Source organism: Schistocerca nitens, chromosome 6, assembly GCF_023898315.1.
Source record: "Schistocerca nitens isolate TAMUIC-IGC-003100 chromosome 6, iqSchNite1.1, whole genome shotgun sequence".
Classification (NCBI taxonomy): Eukaryota; Metazoa; Arthropoda; class Insecta; order Orthoptera; family Acrididae; genus Schistocerca; species Schistocerca nitens.
The window spans coordinates 121359777-121385935 of NC_064619.1; the positions used below are offsets into that span (position 1 = coordinate 121359777).

Here is a 26159-nt window from a genome sequence, read left to right on the forward strand (position 1 = left end):
GCCAAAAAATAGTGTACAGTAAAAAAAACTATTTTTGAAAGAGGATGTGAACAGAATACAGAAAGCATGCTTTTTTTTTGGCTGGAGCAAATGTTGAAATAAAAAGGGACAATCTATGGGATGAAGTTTTGGGTTGGACTGCAGTACCAAATGTTACACTGAAAACAAACCCTGTCCTTTCCTTTTGTGTTATCCCATTATGTGTTTGTGTACCCTTGTGTACTTGCTTTCTTCCTGTCTCTGTGTACTGTTTCATAGATTTTTTTCTCTTCTAATACTAAGCTACATTCACTATGATGAGGAATACTGTTGTCCTCAAATATAATTTGCATTAATAATATGTTATTTACTTCGTAAAGATGTTTAGACATTATTTATTCTGTTTTGTTTCAATGCTCAAATGGGAAATTAATGTTTCGAAAACTATTCTCATTATTTTATATATTTACTTATGTCATAATTCCTGTAACACTGTTGTATATGTTTATTTCTATTCTTTTGTAAAGCCTGTGTAACTACAAATGTTATCTATACTGTTAGGTTCTTTAATGATGTATTTTGTACCTTTGTTATTGTATTCTTATGTTATAAAATTGTAATTGACACCAGTTCATCAAATTAAGTAACTTGTAAGTTACATTTCACTGTACACGTTTCTGTTGGTCATAGTATATGGACAATATGTGAGAAGTAGGGACTGTTACTGTTTGCACGTGTGTTAATAATTCAGCAAGGGACTGGTTAACAGCATTGCTGATTCTAAGGACAATTCCAAAAACTTTGTGAGTGCACAAGTGGTGGTTTATGGACTTGCTGTATTGTCTGCAAGACTTCTAAGGACAATTCCAAAAACTTTGTGCATGCACAAGTGGTGGTTTATGGACTTGCTATATTCTCCGCAAGACTCTTCGATGGTGATTGTGCTCCTGCACAGTCGCAACAGATGGCTGCTGGCCGTCTCTACAAGGACTACAATGGGTCTACATCTTTGATGGCCCACCAATGCCATAATCTCTACCAGGACTACAGTGGGTTGGCTCTGTGATGACCTACCTACCAATATTCTTCAAAACTTCGACTGACTCTGCTGTGGGTTTACTCTGTTGTGGCCCATTACCTGTCTGCATGTCAAGAGTCAGCACTGTCTTTCCGTTGGAAGGACAACACTACTTCTTCAAGACTGCATGGAAATACACTACTTCCGTGTGCATTCTCTTTTACTGCTAAGACTTTGAGGAGGGGGTAAAAACACACACACACATACACACACACACACACACACACACACACACACACACACACACACACACACACAGCAATTTTACTGTGATGAATGATCAGGACTGTCTTTATGGACTGTGAGAAAATCTTTGCTTTTGACCAACAGTGTATCAATAAGTGTGTGCATTTGATATCTTTGTTATTGTAATTATGAAAAATTTCTTCAAATCTGATTGGCCAGGGCCCAAAACAATTTGTAATATTTTTGTGGGGAGCATGGGGGCTATGTAAGTAGGCTGTTTAGGTTTTCTTATTGGTAACGCCACATAGCGCTCTGTATGAAAATCACTGGCTGTGCTGTGTGCAGTCTGTGGCTAGTTTGCATTGTTGTCTGCCATTGTAGTGTTGGGCAGCTGGATGTTAACAGTGCGTAGCGTTGTGCAGTTGGAGGTGAGCCGCCAGCAGTGGTGGATGTGGGGAGAGAAATGGTGGAGTTTTGAAATTTGTAAGACTGGATGTCATGAACTGCTATATATATTATGACTTTTTAACACTATTAAGGTAAATACATTGTTTGTTCTCTATCCAAATCTTTCATTTGCTAACTATGCCTATCAGTAGTTAGTCGCTTCAGTAGTTAGAATCTTTTATTTAGCTGGCAGTAGAGGCGCTTGCTGTATTGCAGTAGTTCGAGTAACGAAGATTTTTGTGAGGTAAGTGATTTGCGAAAGGTATAGGTTAATGTTACACAGGGCCATTCTTTTGTAGGGATTATTGAAAGTCAGACTGCGTTGCGCTAAAAAAATATTGTGTGTCAGTTTAAGAACAGTCATGTATAATTTTTCTAAGGGGACATTTCATGGGGACGTTTCAAGGTCATCAGGTTGGCAGACAACAGGGCGGTGGCTCACGTCATACCTTCGGCGATCGTTTTCTTGAGCCTGCAGCGTGCGGAGTCAAGCTAACTGCTGTGCTTCCTCAGCTCTGGTTAACACCTGGCCGATGCAGTCGTCGTCCACGACATCAGGATGTAACGGAAACACAGTGTCCATCGTTGTCGTCGCCTCACGCCCATGCACCAGGTAAAACGGTGTAAATCCTGTTGTGTCTTGTTTGGCAGTGTTGTTGGCAAACGTCACGAAAGGTGGCACCTCATCCCAGTTGCTCTGCTCAACACTGGTGAACACTGATAGCATGTCAGCCAAGGTCTTATTAAGGCGTTCAGTCAGCCTGTTAGTTTGCGGATGGTAGGCAGTCATCGTGATGAGTAATGTTGCACCGACAGTTTATCTCTGTCACAAGATTCGATTGAAAAAATTTCCATCGATCCGTAATTAATGACCTTGGAGCACCGTGTTTTAATACAATGTCTTCCACAATGAATTTGGCTACCTAGAATGCTTTGGCTGTTTCCACGGCTTTTGTAATGGCATGGCGCATCAGATAATCAGTGCAAACAATAATCCATCTATTGCCAGACATTGAAAATCGTCTGAGGAGGTAAATCCCAACACGTTGGAAAGGCGTTTCCAGTGGTGGAGTCGGCCACGTGGTTTCTGAGGAACTGCCTTTCTCCTCTGGCACTCTCAACAGTGTGACACATAGTGATGGACACTCCTAAATAAACCTGGACAGAAAAATCTCTTGCAGATCCTATCGTATGTCTAAATAAATCCTAAATGTCTGGCCTCAGGTGTGTCATGGAATTTCTGTAGAACATCTAAGCGCATGTGTTTAGGAATCACTGGTAACTACCTCTTTCCAAACGGATCAAAGTTTTTCTTGCAAAGTAATATATTAACCACCTTAAATTGTCCTTTCACATCCTGTGACCGATTTAAAGCAAGCATAATTTGAGATATCTAGGCGTCCTTCTGCTCAGCAGAGAGATCCTGGAGTGCTGCTAGACAGTCACTATCTTCATCAAAGTCTTGATGGTCTTGCACAGGGTTTCTTGAGAGACAGTCGGCATCTTGGTTCTGTACACTATGGTAATGTCATACTCTTGAAGATGTCATACTCTTGAAGATGTAGTGCCCACCTGGCGAGTCATCCTGTTGAAGTGAATGATGGTCTGTAACAATTGTGAATGACCTTCCATTGAGATACTGTCGAAATTTGTACATGGCCCAGATCACAGCAAGACATTCTCTTTCTGTAGTTGAGTAGTTTCTCTCGGCTTTTGTAAGTGTCCTAGAAGCATCTTCCATCCGAAATTTGCACCAGAACAGCGCCGATCCCACATCCACTGGCATCTGTGTGTAGTTCTCTAGGTGCTCTCTCATCTTACAGACCAAGTACACGGTCAGTCGTCAGAGCTTTTCGCAGCACATCGAAAGAATCTTGTTGAGCACCACCCCAGATAAATTTAGCATCAGCTTTTAACAACTCTTGGAGTGGCCTGGCTTTGATACAAAGGTCTTTGATAAAACGAAGGTAACACGAACATAATCCAAAGCTTTTAGGAATAGGAAATTCCGTTACAGCTCTCACGTTTTCTGGGTCTGGCCGCACACCTTCGTTTGACACAAGGTGCCCAAGTATTTTGATTTCTTTTGCTCCAAAGAGACACTTTCTTGCATTAAGTTTCAGTCCGCCTTCTTGAAGACAGTAAGAACAGCCCCCAGTCTTCTTAGGTGTTCATCAAATGTGTCTGAGAACACTATAATGTCATCTAAATAACAAAGACGCATCGTCCACTTCAGGTGCCTTAGAAGATTATCCATCATTCGTTCAAAAGTAGCTGGTGCATTACACTAACCAAATGGCATTACCTTAAATTCATACAGGCCCTTAGGGGTGATGAATGCATTTTTCTCACAATCAGCCTCATCTACTTCGATTTGTGAGTATCCTGAGTACTTGTCCATGGTTGAGAAAAACTTAGCCCCCTTGAGACAATCTAGTGATCGTCAATTCATGGAAGAGGGTAAATGTCCTTTTTAGTTAACTTATTAAGCTTCCTGTAATCAACACAAAAGCACCAACTGCCATCCTTCTTCCTGACGACAACCACTGGTGACAATCATGGGCTCTGCGAAGGCTGAATGATGTCATTCTTCATTATTTTCTCTACCTCATCGTGAATTATTTGACATTCCGTTGCTGACACATGGTATGCTCTCTGGCTTATTGGTTGATGGTCTCCAGTGCTAATCCAGTGCTTCCCTGTTGATTTGGCTGATTTGCTGTTCACCTGTGGATTGAAGCATTCAGAGCACTCTTGAAGAATGGCAAGTGGCTTCTTCTGTTGTTCCTTAGTGAGATCTGGTGATAGTTGCACTAGAAGATTTTGTCTCGTAGTGGTAGCGCAAATTTAGCCCACAGACTCGGCATGGGAGGTTTCTATGACACTCAGCTGTTCTGCAATTAACGGCTCAGTGTTTGCTACACACATGCGTCTTTGAAGGATCTGCGGTTCTCGGCAACAGTTAACTATCCACAATTCACTGAATCCGTTCTTAAATGAGACTACAAAGGCTGAGATGACCAAGTTATTCTTCAGTGGTATGCTTCTCTTACATTCCACAACAAGATCCACGGGTTGATGCATGGCATGACACATGACAGCTACCTTTCTAGTGCTGACTTCAGGAATGATCACTTCATCCAGCACACAGTCTCCACACACTCGGATGTGCGTCTTCCTGTCCACAGTATCTCATCTCGTCTAGCATAATCTTTGAGCGACCACAATCTGTAACTGCTTGAGAAGCTTTCAAAAAGTCCCACCCGAGACTGTCATGACTACACTCTCGTAAGATGATGAATTCTAATCGCTGTGTATGGCCACTTATACCCTCACGAATGACACATCTTCCTGTAGGTTTTACATATTTCCCATTAGCCACCTTCAGCAGAGATGTTTTGTTGTTGACGAATACAGTTTTCTGCAACTGCAACGGTACGACGGGCGTTTGAAAAGTCCGTGCAAAAATAAAAACTACTTACGTGTTTGGGGTAAACCTTTTTTATTTTTCAAGAGTGTCTCCTTTTAGACTTACACACTTCATCCAATGCTGTTCTAATTTGTTGATCCCTTCTGAATAATAGGAAATGTCCAAGTCTGCAAAATAGCTATTAGTTGCTGCGCAGTCACCTCGTTTGAATAAAATCTTTGTCCTGCCAGCGGCCGGCCGTGGTAGTCTAGCGGTTCTAGGCGCTCAGTCAGGAACCGCGCGACTGCTACGGTTGCAGGTTCGAATCCTGCCTCGGGCATGGATGTGTGTGATGTCCTTAGGTTACTTAGGTTTAATTAGTTCTAAGTTCTGGGGGACTTATGACCACAGATGTTGAGTCCCATAGTGCTCAGAGCCATTTGAACCATTTGTCCTGCCAGCCATTTCTTCAAATTGGGGAACAAATAGTAGTTCAAGGGAGCCAAGTCTCGAGAATAGGGAGGATGTGAAACGAGTTGGAATCCTATTTTCATTAATTTTGCGACCACAACTGCTGAAGTGGGTGCTGGTGCATTGTCGTAATGGAAAAGGACTTTTTTTCAGTCCAATTGCTGGCGTTTTTCTTGCAGCTCGGCTTTCAAATGGTCCAATAACAATGAATAATATGCACCTGTAATAGTTTTGCGATTATCCCTTGTGAATCCCAAAAGACTCTCGCCATAACCTTTCTGGCCGAAGGAATGGTCTTCGCCTTTTTTGGTGCAGATTCTCCCTTGGTAGCCCTTGTTTAGATTGTTGTTTGGTCTCAGGTGTATAGTGATGTATCTATGTTTCATCCACAGTGATGAAACGACACTTAAAGTCCTGTGGATTCTTCCTGAACAGCTGCAAACCATCCTTGCAACACTTCACACGAATCAGTTTTTAGTCAAGCATGAGCAATCACAGAACCCATCTTGTGGATAGCTTTCTCATGTCCAAATGTTTATGCAACATATTATGTACCCGTTCATTCGAGATGCCCACAGCACTTGCAATCTCACAAACCTTAACTCTTCTGTCATCCATCACCATATCATGGCTTTTATCGATGATTTCTGGAGTCGTAACCTCCACAACGTTCAGTACCACTTGTGTCCATATGGCCACTCCGACAATTTTGAAACCACTTATAAACTGTTCTAATTGAAGGTGCAGAGCCACTGTAATGTTTATCAAGCTTCTATTTAGTCTCCTGAGGCATTTTACCTTTCATAAAATAATGTTTAATCATCACACGAAATTCTTTTTTGTCCATTTTTTGACAATCACTTGACTTCCTTGACTCACACGAATGCCAAACACAAAGAAATAGACCAATATGGCTGAAACTTGGTGTGCCTTCTTTCCAAAGATGCTACTAACTAAACATGACCTCAATACGCGCTGGTGGTGCCATCTCTCGGACTTTGCACGGACTTTTCAAACGCCCCTCGTACTTCTCCAAAATAACTGAATATGGCACTCCAGAGTCCACAAGAGCTTGGTCGGCCATCCATGAGGATATCGACGTAGTTTCCTATCTTCAACTTTTGTAGTCCTGTCTTCCTCAGTTGCGTGTAATATTACGGTATATTGATAATTTTTACTTATGGACCATCTGACAGCAACTGAATAAAACACAATTTTAGTGCCATACGCGTTTCGCCTTTATTTTCTGCAAGGCATCATCAGTGGCCTGGAATATGTACATATGTTAACTATTTTATTTACATTTTTGGCCGGCCGCAGTGGTCTCGCGGTTCTAGGCGCTCAGTCAGGAACCGCGCGACTGCTACGGTCGCAGGTTCGAATCCTGCCTCGGGCATGGATGTGTGTGATGTCCTTAGGTTAGTTAGGTTTAATTAGTTCTAAGTTCTAGGGGACTGATGACCACAGATGTTAAGTCCCATAGTGCTCAGAGCCATTTGAACCATTTTTACATTTTTGTCACTGTGCCTATAGGTTATAAACAGTTCTGGTGGTTGGTATTTCCTATTTAGTAGTAATGATTTGAACTGTACTTACAGGTTGCGTGGACAATTTCTTAGATATTATGCTCCTGTTGCACTTTTGGTGTTGTTGTTCTTCTGATGAACGCCAATTTGCGGTTTTTTTCAACATTCCACAGCACTATGCACTGAACGCTTGTTTTAATGCAATGTTTTGGTTTCTGTTGCCGACTGTCAAATGTTTTTGCCAAAGATCGAATGTTATTGCCAAACTTATGAGTGTAACTATTGAAGTATCTGTGGTCTATTCGTGTATGCATTTGTGTGTGCGTTTGTGTGTGTGTGTGTGTGTGTTTTTGGTGTGATATTATATTAATTTTATTTTATTTTATTTTTTGTTCTCTCTCTCTCTCTCTCTCTCTCTCTCTCTCTGTGTGTGTGTGTGTGTGTGTGTGTGTGTGTGTGTGTCCAGATGGTGTGGGGAAGAGTTTTTTTTTTGTTTTATGTTATCATTTCCTTTATTAAGTGTAGTAGGGAGCCTGTGCTGATGTGCGTTTGTTCATTTATCGCATGTTTGTTTTCTGCTATGGCTTTCTCGATGTGGAAGTTTTCTTGCATTTGTATAAGATGTTTGTCATGGTTACTTATTCTCATTATTTTCATTTCTTGTTCCATGTTTGTAGGATGATGGTTGTAGTGTTTTAAATGCTCTGCAAATGTGGAATGGTTTGTTTCATACTTCCAACATCTGATATGTTCTTTGTATCTTGTTTCAAAATTCCTGCATGCCATGCCTATGTATACTGCATCACAACTTTGACATTCAAGTTTATATATTCCTGATTGTTGGAATTTGTCCCTCTTGGTAGCTGGCTGGCTCAGGTATGATTGAAGGGCTTGCCCAGGCTTATATGCTATTTTGAAGCCCTGTCTCTTTAGGATGTTTGCAAATCTGTGTGTTAGTTTATTTGTGTAGGTCATGGTGTACCATCTGGTTCTTTTCTGTGTGGTGTTGTCATTGTGTGTGTTTGTTGAGTGTGTTTGTAAGTTTTCAGCTTGTGAGTTCTTTTGTATTGTGGAAATGTTGTGTTTGTTTTTTATTTGTGTTTTTATTTTTTGATTGAGCCTGTGTACCACATGTGAGTCATACCCGTTGTTCCTAGCTATTTGTATGATTGTACTCATTTCTTGTTCATAGTTTCTCTTGCTGAGTGGGATTCTGTTTAATCTATGTAACATGTGTCTTAGTGCTGCAAGTTTCTGGCTGTGGGGATGGTTGGATGTGGAATGTATTATTGTGTCTGTGGCTGTTGGTTTTCTAAAGATGTTAAATGTATGTTTACCATTTTCTTTTTTAATTGTAATGTCAAGAAAATTTATTTGATTTTCTTTTTCAAGTGTGAATTTTATTTACGGCACTAAAATTGTGTTTTATTCAGTTGCTGTCAGACGGTCCATAAGTAAAAATTATCAATATACCGTAGTTTCCTATCATTTTTGTAGTGATCTTCAGTGGCCTCACTTCCAACGAATGTTGCACCCTCTAGTTTTCCAGGTTGCAGCGGCTAGGTGATCGACTGGAGCTTCTAAATGGCGATGGAGACCTTGATCGGCGTGTTGGGGAGCGTCCTCTCCAGTGGCTAGCTTGCAGCAATGGTGACCTACATCGTCCTGCACCCACATCTTCTTGTTCATCTTCGTCGTCCCGGAGTTAGCGTCAGCTAAGATCGGTCTGCTGTCTTCTGGCGCAGGCGTCATCAAATATCCGCCACCTTTCTCAACAATAGTGCACCACATGTCCCGTCGTCCGCAGTGGAAACATACTGATTGGCTATCCTGGGTCCTCCAAACATCAGTCTTCCTTGGTGCCCAAACAGGTTCCTCATGCAGCATTGTAGGAACGTAACTTTGCCTGGGTCTCGACTTTTTTACCGTTTTAAAGGAGAGATTGGGTTCAATGTCTGTTCCACTTTCTCTCATATGACCTCTTGAAGCGTCTCTGTTTTTTACTCACCGTGCAATCCAAGTGCCTTCTGAACTTCCTCTCTCACTATCTGATGAAGAACACTTGTGAAATCAGTTTCTTCCTCCATCACAGACATCAATAAGATGTTTGGAAGCCGTTCAAACTTCTCGCATGTAATTCTTTTTTGATGCATTGTCTCAATATACTGGCACCATTTTATGAAGTCGTTTGCTGTCGAAACGTCCTTCAGAAGTAGGACTTGATACATGTCCTCAGCAACACCATTCATGAAATGTGCAGTCTTATCTTCCTCCTCCATTCGAGGATCCACTATTTTACACAGCTCCAAGGCGTCTTGAATGTAGGACACTGTCGTTTCTCCTAGACGCTGTGCCCTGCACTTTAATTTATCTTCAGCCTTGCACTGCTGTCGTCGTGTGTCACTGAAGTCACTGAAATACTTGCGCAGTTCCGCCTGGAATACTTCCCAGTTTGTGAACTTCTCCTTGGTGTTCTCATAGCATTGCTTGGCAGTGCCCTCCAAGTAGAAAAATATGTTAGCCAAACAGACGGTGTCATCCCATTTGTTAAATTTGGCTATACGCTCATATACCTTCAGCCACTTGTTTGGATCTTGGCCATCATCACCAGAGAACCCGGAAGGATGTCTCATGTGGTGGCACATAGTTACTGTCATTGTGATGCCCTCTTCTTCTTCTGTCTCCGATAGATTGCGATCTGTTGAATATGGCTCGAACTCGGGTTTCTCGCCACGTAAACAGTTGCTCAGTCGTGGCCTGATGGGAGCCACTGTGTCGTCGATAATGTACAAGTTCCAATACCCAGCATCTCCACCATATAACATCACATAGAGGAAGGTGTAAATAGATGAATGACGAACACTAACTTCACTTAACGAAGGTTTACTCAGCACTTGCACATACAAGAGCACAGAGCGAACTGCCTCCGGCCAGAACACATATAGTATACAGGGTGTTACAAAAAGGTATGGCCAAACTTTCAGGAAACATTCCTCACACACAAAGAAAGAAAATATGTTACGTGGGCATGCATCCGGAAATGCTTACTTTCCATGTTAGAGCTCATTTTATTACTTCTCTTCAAATCACATTAATCATGGAATGGAAACACACAGCAACAGAACGTACCAGCGTGACTTCAAACACTTTGTTACAGGAAATGTTCAAAATGTCCTCCGTTAGTGAGGATACATGCATCCACCCTCCGTCACATGGAATCCCTGATGCGCTGATGCAGCCCTGGAGAATGGCGTATTGTATCACAGCCGTCCACAATACGAGCACGAAGAGTCTCTACATTTGGTACCGATTGTGTAGACAAGAACTTTCAAATGCCCCCATAAGTGAAAGTCAAGAGGGTTGAGGTCAGGAGAGCGTGGAGGCCATGGAATTGGTCCGCCTCTACCAATCCATCGGTCACCAAATCTGTTGTTGAGAAGCGTACGAACACTTCGACTGAAATGTGCAGGAGCTCCATCGTGCATGAACCACATGTTGTGTCGTACTTTTAAAGGCACATGTTCTAGCAGCACAGGTAGAGTATCCCGTATGAAATCATGATAACATGCTCCATTGAGCGTAGGTGGAAGAACATGGGGCCCAATCAAGACATCACCAACAATGCCTGCCCAAACGTTCACAGAAAATCTGTGTTGATGACGTGATTGCACAATTGCGTGTGGATTCTCGTCAGCCCACACATGTTGATTGTGAAAATTTACAATTTGATCACATTGGAATGAAGCCTCCCGTGGAGGCCAATCAGCTGCTGATAGTGCGTGCACACGCTGTACATGGTACGGAAACAACTGGTTCTCCCGTAGCACTCTCCATGCAGTGCCATGGTCAACATTACCTTGTACAGCAGCAACTTCTCTGACGCTGACATTAGGGTTATCGTCAACTGCACAAAGAATTGCCTCGTCCATTGCAGGTGTCCTCGTCGTTCTACGTCTTCCCCAGTCACGAGTCATAGGCTGGAATGTTCCGTGCTCCTTAAGACGCCGATCAATTGCTTCGAACGTCTTCCTGTTGGGACGTCTTCCTGTTGGGACATCTTCATTCTGGAAATCTGTCTCGATACAAATGTACTGCGCCCGGCTATTGTCCCGTGCTAATCCATACATCAAATGGGCATCTGCCAACTACGCATTTGTAAACATTGCACTGACTGCAAAACCACGTTCGTGATGAACACTAACCTGTTGATGCTACGTACTGATGTGCTTGATGCTAGTACTGTAGAGCAATGTGTCGCATGTCAACACAAGCACCGAAGTCAACATTACGGTAGCGGTGGCGGTGAATTGAGGAAGTACAGTACATACTGACAAAACTAAAATGAGCTCTAACATAGAAATTAAGCGTTTCCGGACACATGTCCACATAACATCTTTTCTTTATTTGTGTGTGAGGAATGTTTCCTGAAAGTTTGGCCGTACCTTTTTGTAACATCCTGTATATACAGCTACAGAACATTCCAGTATAATGATTCCTGCCATTTGTGGATACTTCTAGAATGTACTCGAACCGAATATAGAAATTAAAATGTTTCAGTCCATGTGGAGTTATGAACTCACAACCCTCCATGCAACAATCTAGTATCATAACCACTACACAACGGCTCCTTCTGCAACAATATTAACCAACTCTCTATTCTTGAAATAAGTCATGTACTCATAGAATCTTCTCAGTTCAACAACAATATATTCTCAACTCTCATCCCCAAAGTAACAATTATTCTGTACAAGCTCCAGCAATCCAACTGGTTCCAAAATAAATGTCAGAATTGACAAAACACCCATACAATTACATACATGCTGTCTCATGCAAAGCCAAGGCATGAAGTAAGAGTCTCTATACAATACATGCCTCATCTGTCTCTATAACAATCCTCATGACACCACAAACCACAGAACATTATACAAACACTCTTTGACTTTTTGATATAAATTCCAAGGCGCTGCTAGTAACCACTTGTCGGGGCCGCTCGTCTGACGCAGCTCCTGGCTTCTCGTGACAGCTGTCCCTCCTGCACACACTGATGTGTGTGGCGCTGTAAAAAAGCTCTCTCACCCTCGTCATTAAAACATCGGGTGTTCGAGATGGTAGAGAACCATGTGTTTCTAGAGTTTACCCCCAAAATTCTCTACGCACTACACTTGGACCTCAACCTACATCACTCCATAGAGTGTTTCAAAAAGTCAATCCCATCAGTAGGACCTCCAGGTCGATATGAACCTAATCTGACAGGAAGTGAAATACTAATGCAACAAAATCATGGGGAGGGCTACTGCAACATTATCATTGATAAAAATCTGTTGCACCAAGGACAGCTTAAGGAGTTTGACCCACACAAACAGTTATATCCAGCTGATTTCATTTTGTATTTTTATCACTTTGTACATTTGGGAACCTTGAAATTGTGTATACTTGCATTTATATTATGGTAAGAGTGTAATCCGAAATTTTAATTGCAGACAGGTCTAGACTGGGCCCGAAACATGTTGTGAATGTGGAAATAAAAAAAAAAAAAACTCCAAAAACAGCTACAGGATTTTTCAGCAACCAACAAGCATTTTTAGAGTCATTTTTATTTTATTTAGATTTCATTGTATAAGGCATAGGACATCAAGTGCCACACACCAAACTGTTAGCAAAGTTAAGTAAAGCTTTGTATGATAACTATTAATAAATGTTATTTCTTATTATTTGTCACATTTTTGTTACAGCGCTGCCCTGTCCAGCATGTATTAAGTAGAGTTAACTGGCATGTATACTACCATCTCTTTCACAGAACCATAGTACGAAATAACTTTTCTGTACTACGGATGTTTGGCCCAAATTGATAGTAACTTTCAGTTACAAGGTCCGAACACCATATAAATACAGCTGTTCATTTACATAAATACAATTGTGATGTTATGTTGTTCTTTATTAGCATAAAATTAATGTTAACTAAATTTTTGACATATCTTCAGTACACATACAAAATAGTTTGCAAAAGTCCATCATGAGATTAATGTTCCATAATTCTTAAAAAAATTAAGTTATAGTGCTTCAAAGAAAACTACAGCTATGCAAGTGTCATTACTGAAGAGCAACTTAACATAAACAGCTTAAGACTGTAATGGATGAAATAAATCTAAAGGAGACATTTACCTAGTAGATCACGATGGTGGTGGTGGTGGTGGTGGTGGTGGTGGTGGTGGTGATGATGATGACATTAATATAAGTGTTTTCATTGAACAGACCCATTTTAGTGATAAAAGTTTATCATGATTTTTCTTTTACAATTTAACTACTTAATTAGGCATTTGGTGTGCAGTACCAACGAAAAATTGAGTATGTGCAAATAAGAAGCAAAAAACAAAAATAACATAAAAGAAAAACAGTGCCCGTTTCCAGTCAAAGTAATTACTGTTAAAGGTACCTTAATTCCTTACACCGAAGTTGCTAGTTCTTAGTGCGTTAGCTCATAGCACTTTTTTTACCTCTACTATGGGAAAAATACATGATTACTTCTACACATATCATCTCTTCTTTCCGAGTGCATCCATACGAATAAAAAGGAAACTATGAGACACAATATTGTTACTTACCTGTCCAGAGCTGAAAGTGCACTTTGAACAGTTGCAATTGGAAGTGTCAGTGATGGGAAGCCATTGTGGGAAAACAACTCTGAGAGACGTGGGAGAACTACCCGAGAAGTGTACTGGCAATTACTAAGTGTTGTCAATAAGCGGTGTTCCCAAACCTGTAAATCAATTATAGAGATTAATTACAAATCACATATCATTATTTAAAAACACACACTCACTCTCTCTCTCTCTCTCTCTCTCTCTCTCTCTCTCTCTCTCCATCCCTCTCCCCCTCCCCCCCTCCCCCTCCCGAGGGGAAATATATTCAAAGTTTGAAGCAGATTTCAAAACCACAATTAGCTGTTTGTACCAATACTGAAGATGCCTCCATTATTTACAGCTTGTAATGTTTCAACCTATAAATATTATATGAACACTATTGAGAGCACATATTTCCACAAGCAAAACAGTCATGTTCAACAAACTTTTATAAGCAATTAGTGAATAAAGAGCTCATCAGCAGAAGATTGTTCGAAACTTAACATATTGAAAAAAGTTACAGTCAAACAATGGAAAATGGAATCCACCCCAAAGGATGGATTCCTGCGCCATCACAGAGAAAATCTCTGCCCTTGTGGATCAGCATCCTCCACCTACCACTCATAACCTATATAAAACAGACTAACCATTTCCTCTACTGACTCTCCACAGTTCCTGTTCCTTTAGTAACTGGCACCCTGTCCATCACTGTTGATGCCACTTCCCCCTACACTAACATCACCAATTCCCAGGGCTTTATGGCTACTGGATACTACCTGTCCCAATGCCTAACACACTCCTAATTGCAACCACCTTCCTGGTCACCATGACCAACCATATCTCACCCACAATTGCTTCTCCATTGAAGGAGTCACCAACAAAAACATCCATTGTACAACAGTGGGCACCCACACGGCACCATTCCATACCAATCTATTTATGGGCTATATACAGGAAGCATTCCTAACTACCCAGAAACTCAAATCCCTTACCTGGTTCACATTCACTGATGACTTCATCAAATGGACCACAGGTGAGGACACCCTATTCACATTCCTCCAGTACCTCAACATCCTCTCCTCCATTCACTTCACCTAGCCCTCCTCAGCCTAAAAAGTCGCCTTCTTTGATGTCAATCAACACTTCAATGATTGCTACATCAGTACCTCCATCCAAATCAAACATACCAACCACCAACAATATTCCAGTCAACAGCTGCCAACCATTCTACTCCAAGAAGTTCCTTCCATACGACAAAGCCTGCTGCAGCTGCCATATCTGTAATGATGAGCAGTCCCTCTCCAGATATGTTAAGGGCCTCACTGAGGCCTTCATGGACTGAAATTACTCTCCCCCATCTTGCCCAGAAACAGATCTCAATTTCTTGTGTGTGTGAGTTATGAATGTGTGTGTTTAGTTTTCTCTACATGAGATGAAGGACTTTATATGACAGCTAACTATTATCGAACAGTGTTTTTTCCAATGTGCCTCTCTCCCACTCAAAGCCTTCTCTATGTGGCAAGTAGCCATCTACCCTTTCTTATTGTTGAATTGATTATAGTTCATACAAAAACATTAATTTGCTTCCATGCAGTTCTTGTGCAGACATTTGGCCAAATAACTCACAAATCACAGTTCACTGAGTGGCAAATGCAATTCATAGTCCAAAAATGTCACACTGCAATTACAGACAAAGCATCAGTCACTATTGTTAATAATTATATTACATTCCTTTGAACTCTGGCCCTCACCTGTAACAAAGGTTTTCAGTTCAACTCTTCTACCTTGACCCACTCGACAAAAACTTTTAATCAATCATTCAATAATAAATATCTAAAATAAACATTACTGTATCTAAAAAGAAAGATGATGAGACTTACCAAACAAAAGCGCTGGCAGGTCGATACACACACAAACAAACACAAATATACACACAAAATTCAAGCTTTCGCAACAAACTGTTGCCTCATCAGGAAAGAGGGAAGGAGAGGGAAAGACGAAAGGATGTGGGTTTTAAGGGAGAGGGTAAGGAGTCATTCCAATCCCGGGAGCGGAAAGACTTACCTTAGGGGGGAAAAAGGACAGGTATACACTCGCACACACACACATATCCATCCACACATACAGACACAAGCAGACATATTTAAAGACAAAGAGTTTGGGCAGAGATGTCAGTCGAGGTGGAAGAGTAGAGGCAAAGAAGTTGTTGAGAGACAGGTGAGGTATGAGTGGCGGCAACTTGAAATTAGCGGAGATTGAGGCCTGGCGGATAACGAGAAGAGAGGATATACTGAAGGGCAAGTTCCCATCTCCGGAGTTCGGATAGGTTGGTGTTGGTGGGAAGTATCCAGATAACCCGGACGGTGTAACACTGTGCCAAGATGTGCTGGCTGTGCACCAAGGCATGTTTAGCCACAGGGTGATCCTCATTACCAACAAACACTGTCTGCCTGTGTCCATTCATGCGAATGGACAGTTTGTTGCTGGTCATTCCCACATAGAATGCATCACAGTGTAGGCAGGTCAGTTGGTAAATCACGTGGGTGCTTTCACACGTGGCTCTGCCTTTGATCGTGTACACCTTCCGGGTTACAGGACTGGAGTAGGTGGTGGTGGGAGGGTGCATGGGACAGGTTTTGCACCGGGGGCGGTTACAAGGATAGGCTCCGGGATTGGAATGACTCCTTACCCTCTCCCTTAAAACCCACATCCTTTCGTCTTTCCCTCTCCTTCCCTCTTTCCTGATGAGGCAACAGTTTGTTGCGAAAGCTTGAATTTTGTGTGTATATTTGTGTTTGTTTGTGTGTGTATCGACCTGCCAGCGCTTTTGTTTGGTAAGTCTCATCATCTTTCTTTTTAGATATATTTTTTCCACGTGGAATGTTTCCCTCTGTTATATTCATAAACATTACTGTCCTAGATAAAAAGAAAGAAAAAACATCAATGAAACACAAAAAAAAATGTATATAGTCCAAGCTTGCATTTATATCAGCAATTCAAAAATCTTAAAAACTTGAATACACAATAATGAGTTCCACAACAAAATATATATAATAGTTTGTAATTAACTGGCTTTCGGCTTTCTAGGCCGTCATTAGATAACTTAACACTACTATTAAGATATCTGATGGTACTACTATTAAGTTATCTGATGACAGCCTAGAAAGCTGAAAGCCGGTTAGTAGTGAAAAAATAAACAAATATTATTGTGGAACATCAATACTGTGTATTCAAGTTTTTAATATGCCTACATCACTCCAAGTACAATAGAACTCAAAAATCATTTTAACAGGTACATCTCACACAGTTTATGTCAATTGTGATTATAGTTAAGAATACAGTATAACTACAATTCCTTGCACCTTTAGTATTCAATATTTATTTTTAAACATTAATTAACTAGGTTTTATTTTTCTGGAATGGAATTTAAACAGTATGTTACTCATTACGGTACTACGTTTTTATACACAGACACTGAAATCTTCAAGTTAAAATAGCTTCCTAAACATGGTATATAAGTAGTATCAATCAAAATTCTATAACCAGGAAATACAATACTTTAAGTCAATATAGGATGATGATCCAGCAAAAGATGATTGGTGGAGACTATTAGAGAATGTGTTACTGTGAGATTCTAACATCAAGCTCTTCTGTAAAATAAATATTCCTCAGCAAAACTAAAGACATGATTGGAATCAGCAAAGCATAAGTTACTGTTCTGAATAATATGAATTTGAAAAATGTAGCCTGTGCAATAAATTTTAATATTTAGTAGATAATTGTCCAAAAGCAAACTGCAAAAACAAAACAAAAAATTGGAATTTGCTCTAGAGCACATTGAGATGTTCCACTTGAGGTGTAACATACAACTTCAGTGAAGTGATATTTTGCACAATATTTAAATTACTGACTAATAATGCTCACCAAACATGCTATTAGTTTTTATTATTTGATTTAGTAAGTTTGGATACACACAATATGTAGAGATTTTGTATTATCTGTGCAAGTAAACAAGCAGAGATGGACGCAGCATTTCTGCATGACAAGGCAACAATTTGTGGCATCTGCTGGTTTAGCAATTACTCCACGCAGCTGCACCACTGCCTTCCAGGCATGCCACACTCCATGGAATAGTGTATACCATGACAATGAACTATAACATGAAAGGGAGATGGACAGTGTGCTCTGAATGGAAGAATATATGCAAGTGTGCTCTGAAATCAGAGATAGAGATAGAGATAGATAGAGAGAGAGAGAGAGAGAGAGCCCTGAACTGGCTATCAATTTGCAATACTTGATGTAATTATCATAACTCTATAATGGCAGGCAGTTGCTATTCGGGATTTTCTGCGATTGTATGAGATGGAAGAATATATGCATATCTTCAATGCGTGACTTCTGTTATTTAGTAGCTTACTGGAAATTGATAAGCACAAATCCACTTCCAGCAGCGCCCAAACTGCATTATTTTCAAACATCAATATTTTTGAGCGTTCACCCTTCAATACTGTTTGAATGATTCTAAAACATGTCTGTACAAAATTTTATCGCAATCGAAGCACTGTAACTCAGCTGACTTGAGCATGTGAGGAACATGCTCTTTCATACTGTTCAGAGACATTGTGCTGATGTCATGTCAGCTTATCAGTAAGTGCCCATGTAGTGCAGTCAGTTGTTTATAGATCATCATATACCTGTACACAATTCATCATCAAATGGACAAGTGCGGGAAGTTTTCTTTTATAGCATACAGGAAGTAAAATTAACTGTTAGTGAAAAGTGCTAATCTTGTGGTTCACAAGTGCACTATACTTTGCAAGAAAGCAAAAATTCTGACACGAGCTACTCAGCATTATTCACAAAAATTTATTAACTTGTTTTCGAGTGAAAGTGTCAAGACGAGTTTAAGTGCTGTGAAGAGGATGCCCTAAAAACAGAAAAATACAAGTTATTTTTACTTCAACAGACAGAGCCATGGCATAAAGGCTACCTGGCAGGAGTACACCAAACACTTGCAGGTAAAGAAGAAAGGGTGACGCTGAGAAAACTGGAAGAAAAGAAAAGGCATGACAAACAAATGTGAAAAGCAACTACTTCTGCATCATCTGCTGCACTTCCACCTTCATAGTCTGAAGAATTCAGACAGGACATTTTCAAGTTTAGATGAAATTTACATTGGTGATGGAGAGGTCTGAGAACATATTTCTGAGAGCATTTCATTGGAAAATGCTGCAAGACAAGGTACGAAAGATTTTATTACTGAAAAATTAGTGGCTGCCTTGGATAGATGCCAGCTAAGTGTAAGAGATTCTGTGTATATTCTTCAGGCAACAGCAGAGTCACAAAGCCAAAGAGCCTTGTATTAATAAATCTTCTCTTCAGACAGAAGAAGAGAAGAAAATTATCTGACACAATAAAATCAGCTTTCAAGAATATATCTCTGCAGTTCCTCTTGTTTCCATTGGAATGGTAAACTTTTGAATCATTGGGACAGTGAACAGCTCATTGGTGTTCCAAAATTACAGAATTGTTTTGGTAAAGTACAAGTGAATGCTGTTTGGAATGCAACAAAGTATTGTGGCAGTGAAGACAATGTACAAATTCTCTAAAGTAACATCTGTCTCAAACACTGGCCATCTTAATGGGGCATGTATTTTACTTGAACAAAACATGGACAGGGAGAAGTTATATTTCTCATGCCATCATTTCATTTATGAAGTTATTTTAAAATGTGGATTTGAATGTAAAGTACATGGTGTAACAAGCAATCCTGACATAGCAGTTTTTAAGCATTTGAGACAGAAAACTGGGAAAGTATCAATGTCAGTAACTGTAACACTGACAAAATTATTGTCTACTTGGTTTTTAATGAGTCAAAATTATGGGGATATTAGGGAATTTAGTCATCATTTGTATTTGTAGTTTGTATTTGTCTCTCTAATTGCTTTTTGATGATAAAGTAGATGCACAAACCATCCAAGCAGTAGCAAATTTGGACAAATTGAATCTACAAATGGAAAACAGAGATTTGAAAACTGGATGATCCCTTACATGGTCAGATCATTATTATTATTATTATTTCTTTCTTTTCTCAGACGTTATGTCTGGTCAAAAATGGAAAGTGACGCGGACCTTGATCAAGCATGACTCCCTTTTAACTGTACGGTATATGTTATATTGCATTTAGGAACTTTCGGGTAATTGAACATGTATCAATAGTTACGGATTTCTGTAGTTGTATATATAAGTTTGGATGTAGCTGTATTGCATTGATGTACTGGTGGATATTGTGTGGTATGACTCCTGTAGTTGATAGTATAATTGGTATAATGTCAACTTTATCCTGATGCCACATGTCCTTGACTTCCTCAGCCAGTTGGATGTATTTTTCAATTTTTTCTCCTGTTTTCTTTTGTATATTTGTTGTATTGGGTATGGATATTTCAATTAGTTGTGTTAATTTCTTCTTGTTATTGGTGAGTATGATGTCAGGTTTGTTATGTGGTGTTGTTTTATCTGTTATAATGGTTCTGTTCCAGTATAATTTGTATTCATCATTCTCCAGTACATTTTGTGGTGCATAATTGTATGTGGGAACGTGTTGTTTTATAAGTTTATGTTGTAAGGCAAGCTGTTGATGTATTATTTTTGTTACATTGTCATGTCTTCTGGGGTATTCTGTATTTGCTAGTATTGTACATCCGCTTGTGATGTGATCTACTGTTTCTATTTGTTGTTTGCAAAGTCTGCATTTATCTGTTGTGGTATTGGGATCTTTAATAATATGCTTGCTGTAATATCTGGTGTTTATTGTTTGATCCTGTATTGCAATCATGAATCCTTCCGTCTCACTATATATATTCCCTTTTCTTAGCCATGTGTTGGATGCGTCTTGATCGATGTGTGGCTGTGTTAGATGATACGGGTGCTTGCCATGTAGTGTTCTCTTTTTCCAATTTACTTTCTTCGTATCTGTTGATGTTATGTGATCTAAAGGGTTGTAGAAAATGGCTCTGAGCACTATGGGACTCAACTGCTGTGGTTATCAGTCCCCTAGAACTTAGAACTACTTAAACCTAACTAACCTAAGGACATCACACACATCCATGCCCGAGGCAGGATTCGAACCTGCGACCGTAGCAGTCCCACGGTTCCGGACTGCGCGCCTAGAACCGCGAGACCACCGCGGCCGGCAAAGGGTTGTAGAGGTGGTTATGAAATTGTAGTGGTGTAGCCGATGTATTTATATGAGTGATTGCTTTGTGTATTTTGCTAGTTTCTGCTCGTTCTATAAAGAATTTTCTTAAATTGTCTACCTGTCCATAATGTAGGTTTTTTATGTCGATAAATCCCCTTCCTCCTTCCTTTCTGCATAATGTGAATCTTTCTGTTGCTGAATGTATGTGATGTATTCTATATTTGTGGCATTGTGATCGTGTAAGTGTATTGAGTGCTTCTAGGTCTGTGTTACTCCATTTCACTACTCCAAATGAGTAGGTCAATATTGGTATAGCATAAGTATTTATAGCTTTTGTCTTGTTTCTTGCTGTCAATTCTGTTTTCAGTATTTTTGTTAGTCTTTGTCTATATTTTTCTTTTAGTTCTTCTTTAATATTTGTGTTATCTACTCCTATTTTTTGTCTGTATCCTACATATTTATAGGCATCTGTTTTTTCCATCGCTTCTATGCAGTCACTGTGGTTATCCAATATGTAATCTTCTTGTTTAGTGTGTTTTCCCTTGACTATGCTATTTTTCTTACATTTGTCTGTTCCAAAAGCCATATTTATATCATTGCTGAATACTTCTGTTATCTTCAGTAATTGGTTGAGTTGTTGATTTGTTGCTGCCAGTAGTTTTAGATCATCCATGTATAGCAAATGTGTGATTTTGTGTGGGTATGTTCCAGTAATATTGTATCCATAATTTGTATTATTTAGCATGTTGGATAGTGGGTTCAGAGTAAGGCAGAACCAGAAAGGACTTAATGAGTCTCCTTGGTATATTCCACGCTTAATCTGTATTGGCTGTGATGTGATATTATTTTAATTTGTTTGGATATTAAGTGTGGTTTTCCAATTTTTCATTACTATGTTTAGGAACTGTATCAATTTAGGATCTACTTTGTATATTTCCAATATCTGTAGTAACCATGAGTGGGGTACACTATCAAAAGCTTTTTGGTAATCAATGTATGCGTAGTGTAGCGACCTTTGTTCAGTTTTAGCCTGATAGGTCACCTCTGCATCTATTATCAGTTGCTCTTTACATCCTCGTGCTCCTTTGCAGCAGCCTTTTTGTTCTTCATTTATAATTTTGTTCTGTGTTTTATGTGTCATTAATTTCTGTGTAATGACTGAAGTTAATATTTTGTATATTGTTGGTAGGCATGTTATGGGGCGATATTTAGCTGGGTTTGCTGTGTCTGCTTGATCTTTAGGTTTCAGATAAGTTATTCCATGTGTAAGTGTATCAGGTAATGTGTATGGGTCTGCAATGTAACTGTTAAATAATTTAGTTAGATGTTAATGTGTTGAGGTGAACTTCTTTAGCCAGAAATTTGCTATTTTATCTTTTCCAGGGGCTTTCCAATTGTGAGTAGAATTAATTGCTTGGGTGACTTCATGTTGCAAAATTATCACTTCAGGCATTTGTAGTATCATCTTGTATGTATCTGTTTCTGCTTGTATCCACCGTGCATGCCTGTTATGTTGTACCGGGTTTGACCATATGTTGCTCCCGAAGTGTTCCATGTCTGTTATGTTTGGTGGATTGTCTATTTTAATGTGTGTGTTATCTATTGTCTGGTAAAATTTCTTTTGGTTGGTGTTGAATGTTTGGTTTTGTTTCCTTCTATTTTCACTTTTTTTGTATCTTCTAAGTCGTTTGGCCAATGCTTGTAATTTCTGCTTCTTTTCATCTAATTGCTCTATCGCTTCTTGTTGTGAGATTTTACCTAACCTTTTTCGTTTTTTTTTTTTTCTGACATTTCATTTCTTATAAATTGTGTTAGCTGTCCGATGTCTTTTCTCAGTTTTTCTATTCTGATCTGTAGCCTGTGTTGCCATGCTGGTTTTGTGGGTTTCTTCTGTGTGTTGGTTGGTTCTGATCTCTGCCTAGTGTGTATATTTAGTGTAGTGAGTGCTCCTATATAAACCAGTAGTTGTAACTCTTCCATAGTTCTGCTTTCATTTATTTTGTTGTGTATGATTGTGTTGATAGTTTTTATTGTTGCTTCAACTTGTGGGTTATTTGGCGGTCTATGCAAGAATGGTCTAATGTCTGTATTTGTGTCTTTGTATTCTATATATGTCAGCTGAAATTTTTCTTCTATATCTAACATGTGTGTTACTTCATATTCTATTTGTGCTTGTTCTGGTGGCTGTCTTAAGATTTCGTTTTCCTCTGATTGTTTAATTGATGCATGTTGTTCTTTGTTTGTTTGCTCTGGGATGTTTGAGTCCATTACTGTATTTTCTTCTTCTTCTGATTGCACATTATTTTGTTCCAGTATTTGTTGTACTTGTTGTTTGATGTTTTCTAATTCTGACTGGGGTATCCTGTTATTTTTGATTATTACACGAATCTGATCAGCTAGTCGTTGTTCTGTTAAAAATTTTAATTCTGAGTATCTGGTAATAAATGTTGTGTATACTTGTGATCTGTATCCAGTTGTGTTGGTTCCTAGGTTTGTTGCTTGGTAATAACAGAACATGAGGTGTCGATTAACTTCATCTGACCATCTCATCCTCTGTCTTTGTTTTCCTTCTAGGGCGGTTGCAGGAAGCATATCCTGCAAAACACCTCTATTTGGGTTTAAATCCTCTTCCAGTTGGCTAGCAGTGTCGTTACCATTGTGGGTGGGCATAGGGTTCAAGCGTCGTCACCGACCATGACGGCGCTTGTCCGAGGCTTCTTTAGTTCTGTCCTGAACCAACTAATCACACTAAATGGGGGGTTAGCCCTATTACTGGTTTGTTCTTTTCGTCGCCTTTTACGACTGGCAGAACATACCGGAGGCCAATTCTTTTCCCGGGCTTCCACGGGGTTTATTATTATTACCATTCACTATTGGTTTTAATTTGTTAATTTACATCTCCTAATTCACGCTCATCTTTATTTCACAGAAAACGTTAGCTGACTTCGTGTCAAGCAAAAGTAGAGATTTGTTCTCTTGCCTAATTATTGTGGACATCAGTTTTATTCATGAATGCACTTGTTGAAATGTGTGTTAAATTAATGCAAGATTTTCATGGTCTACTGACCACAGATGAGGAGCAAAGGGTGTTTTGTTCAAGAACGTCTCAGACAGTACCCAGATTGCAAGAAACACTGAAAAACATTCTCTAGAAAGTTACAACTGGCATCCTATGAAATGCATATGGTTGCATTCCAGTTTATTTTCTTTAAAGTTTGTTGTTGTTGTTGTTGTGGTCTTCAGTCCTCAGACTGGTTTGATGCAGCTCTCCATGCTACTCTATCCTGTGCAAGCTTCTTCATCTCCCAGTACCTACTGCAACCTACATCCTTCTGAATGTGCTTAGTGTATTGATCTCTTGGTCTCCCTCTGCGATTTTTACCCTCCACGCTGCCCTCCAATGCTAAATTTGTGATCCCTTGATGGCTCAAAACATGTCCTACCAACCGATCCCTTCTTCTAGTCAAGTTGTGCCACAAACTTCTCTTCTCCCCAATCCTATTCAATACCTCCTCATTAGTTACGTGATCTACCCACCTTATCTTCAGCATTCTTCTGTAGCACCACATTTCGAAAGCTTCTATTCTCTTCTTGTCTAAACTATTTATCGTCCATGTTTCACTTCCATACATGGCTACACTCCATACAAATACTTTCAGAAACGACTTCCTGACACTTAAATCTATACTCGATGTTAACAAATTTCTCTTCTTCAGAAACGATTTCCTTGCCATTGCCAGTCTACATTTTATATCCTCTCTACTTCGACCATCATCAGTTATTTTACTCCCCAAATAGCAAAACTCCTTTACTACTTTAAGTGTCTCATTTCCTAATCTAATCCCCTCAGCATCACCCGATTTAATTTGACTACATTTCATTACCCTCGTTTTGCTTTTGTTGATGTTCATCTTATATCCTCCTTTCAAGACACTGTCCATTCCGTTCAACTGCTCTTCCAAGTCCTTTGCTGTCTCTGACAGAATTACAATGTCATCGGCGAACCTCAAAGTTTTTACTTCTACTCCATGAATTTTAATACCTACTCCGAATTTTTCTTTTGTTTCCTTTACTGCTTGCTCAATATACAGATTGAATAACATCGGGGAGAGGCTGCAACCCTGTCTCACTCCTTTCCCAATCACTGCTTCCCTTTCATGCCCCTCGACTCTTATAACTGCCATCTGGTTTCTGTACAAATTGTAAATAGCCTTTCGCTCCTTGTATTTTACCCCTGCCACCTTCAGAACTTGAAAGAGAGTATTCCAGCCAACATTGTCAAAAGCCTCCTCTAAGTCTACAAATGCTAGAAACGTAGGTTTGCCTCTTCTTAATCTTTCTTCTAAGATAAGTTAGTATTGCCTCACGTGTTCCAACATTTCTACGGAATCCAAACTGATCTTCCCCGAGGTGCGCTTCTACCCGTTTTTCCATTCGTCTGTAAAGAATTCGCGTTAGTATTTTGCAGCTGTGACTTATTAAACTGATAGTTCGGTAATTTGCACATCTGTCAACACCTGCTTTCTTTGGGATTGGAATTATTATATTCTTCTTGAAGTCCGTGGGTATTTCGCCTGTCTCATACATCTTGCTCACCAGATGGTAGAGTTTTGTCATGACTGGCTCTCCCAAGGCCATCAGTAGTTCTAATGGAATGTTGTCTACTCCCGGGGCCTTGTTTCGACTCAGATCTTTCAGTGCTCTGTCAAACTCTTCACGCAGTATCGTATCTCCCATTTCATCTTCATCTACATCCTCTTCCATTTCCATAATATTGTCCTCAAGTACATCGCCCTTGTATAAACCCTCTATATACTCCTTCCACCTTTCTGCCTTCCTTTCTTTGCTTAGAACTGGGTTGCCATCTGAGCTCTTGATATTCATACAAGTGGTTCTCTTCTCTCCAAAGGTCTCTTTAATTTTCCTGTAGGCAATATCTATCTTACCCCTAGTGAGACAAGCCTCTACATCCTTACATTTGTCCTCTAGCCATCCCTGCTTAGCCATTTTGCACTTCCTGTCGATCTCATTTCTGAGACGTTTGTATTCCTTTTTGCCTGCTTCATTTACTGCATTTTTATATTTTCTCCTTTCATCAATTAAATTCAATATTTCTTCTGTTACCCAAGGATTTCTATTAGCCCTCGTCTTTTTACCTACTTGATCCTCTGCTGCCTTCACTACTTCATCCCTCAGAGCTACCCATTCTTCTTCTACTGTATTTCTTTCCCCCATTCCTGTCAAT

General features: G+C 39.8%; 1 protein-coding gene across 2 annotated transcripts in view; it reads right to left on the reverse strand.

The window, feature by feature from the left end:
* Positions 1-26159, reverse strand: part of LOC126262739 (exocyst complex component 2) — a 134666-nt gene that overhangs the window by 26624 nt on the left and 81883 nt on the right. For both annotated transcript variants that reach the window (XM_049959547.1, XM_049959548.1), the window contains exon 15: positions 13699-13853. In XM_049959547.1, the coding sequence (XP_049815504.1) occupies positions 13699-13853 (155 nt within the window). The remainder of the gene's footprint in view (positions 1-13698; positions 13854-26159) is intronic.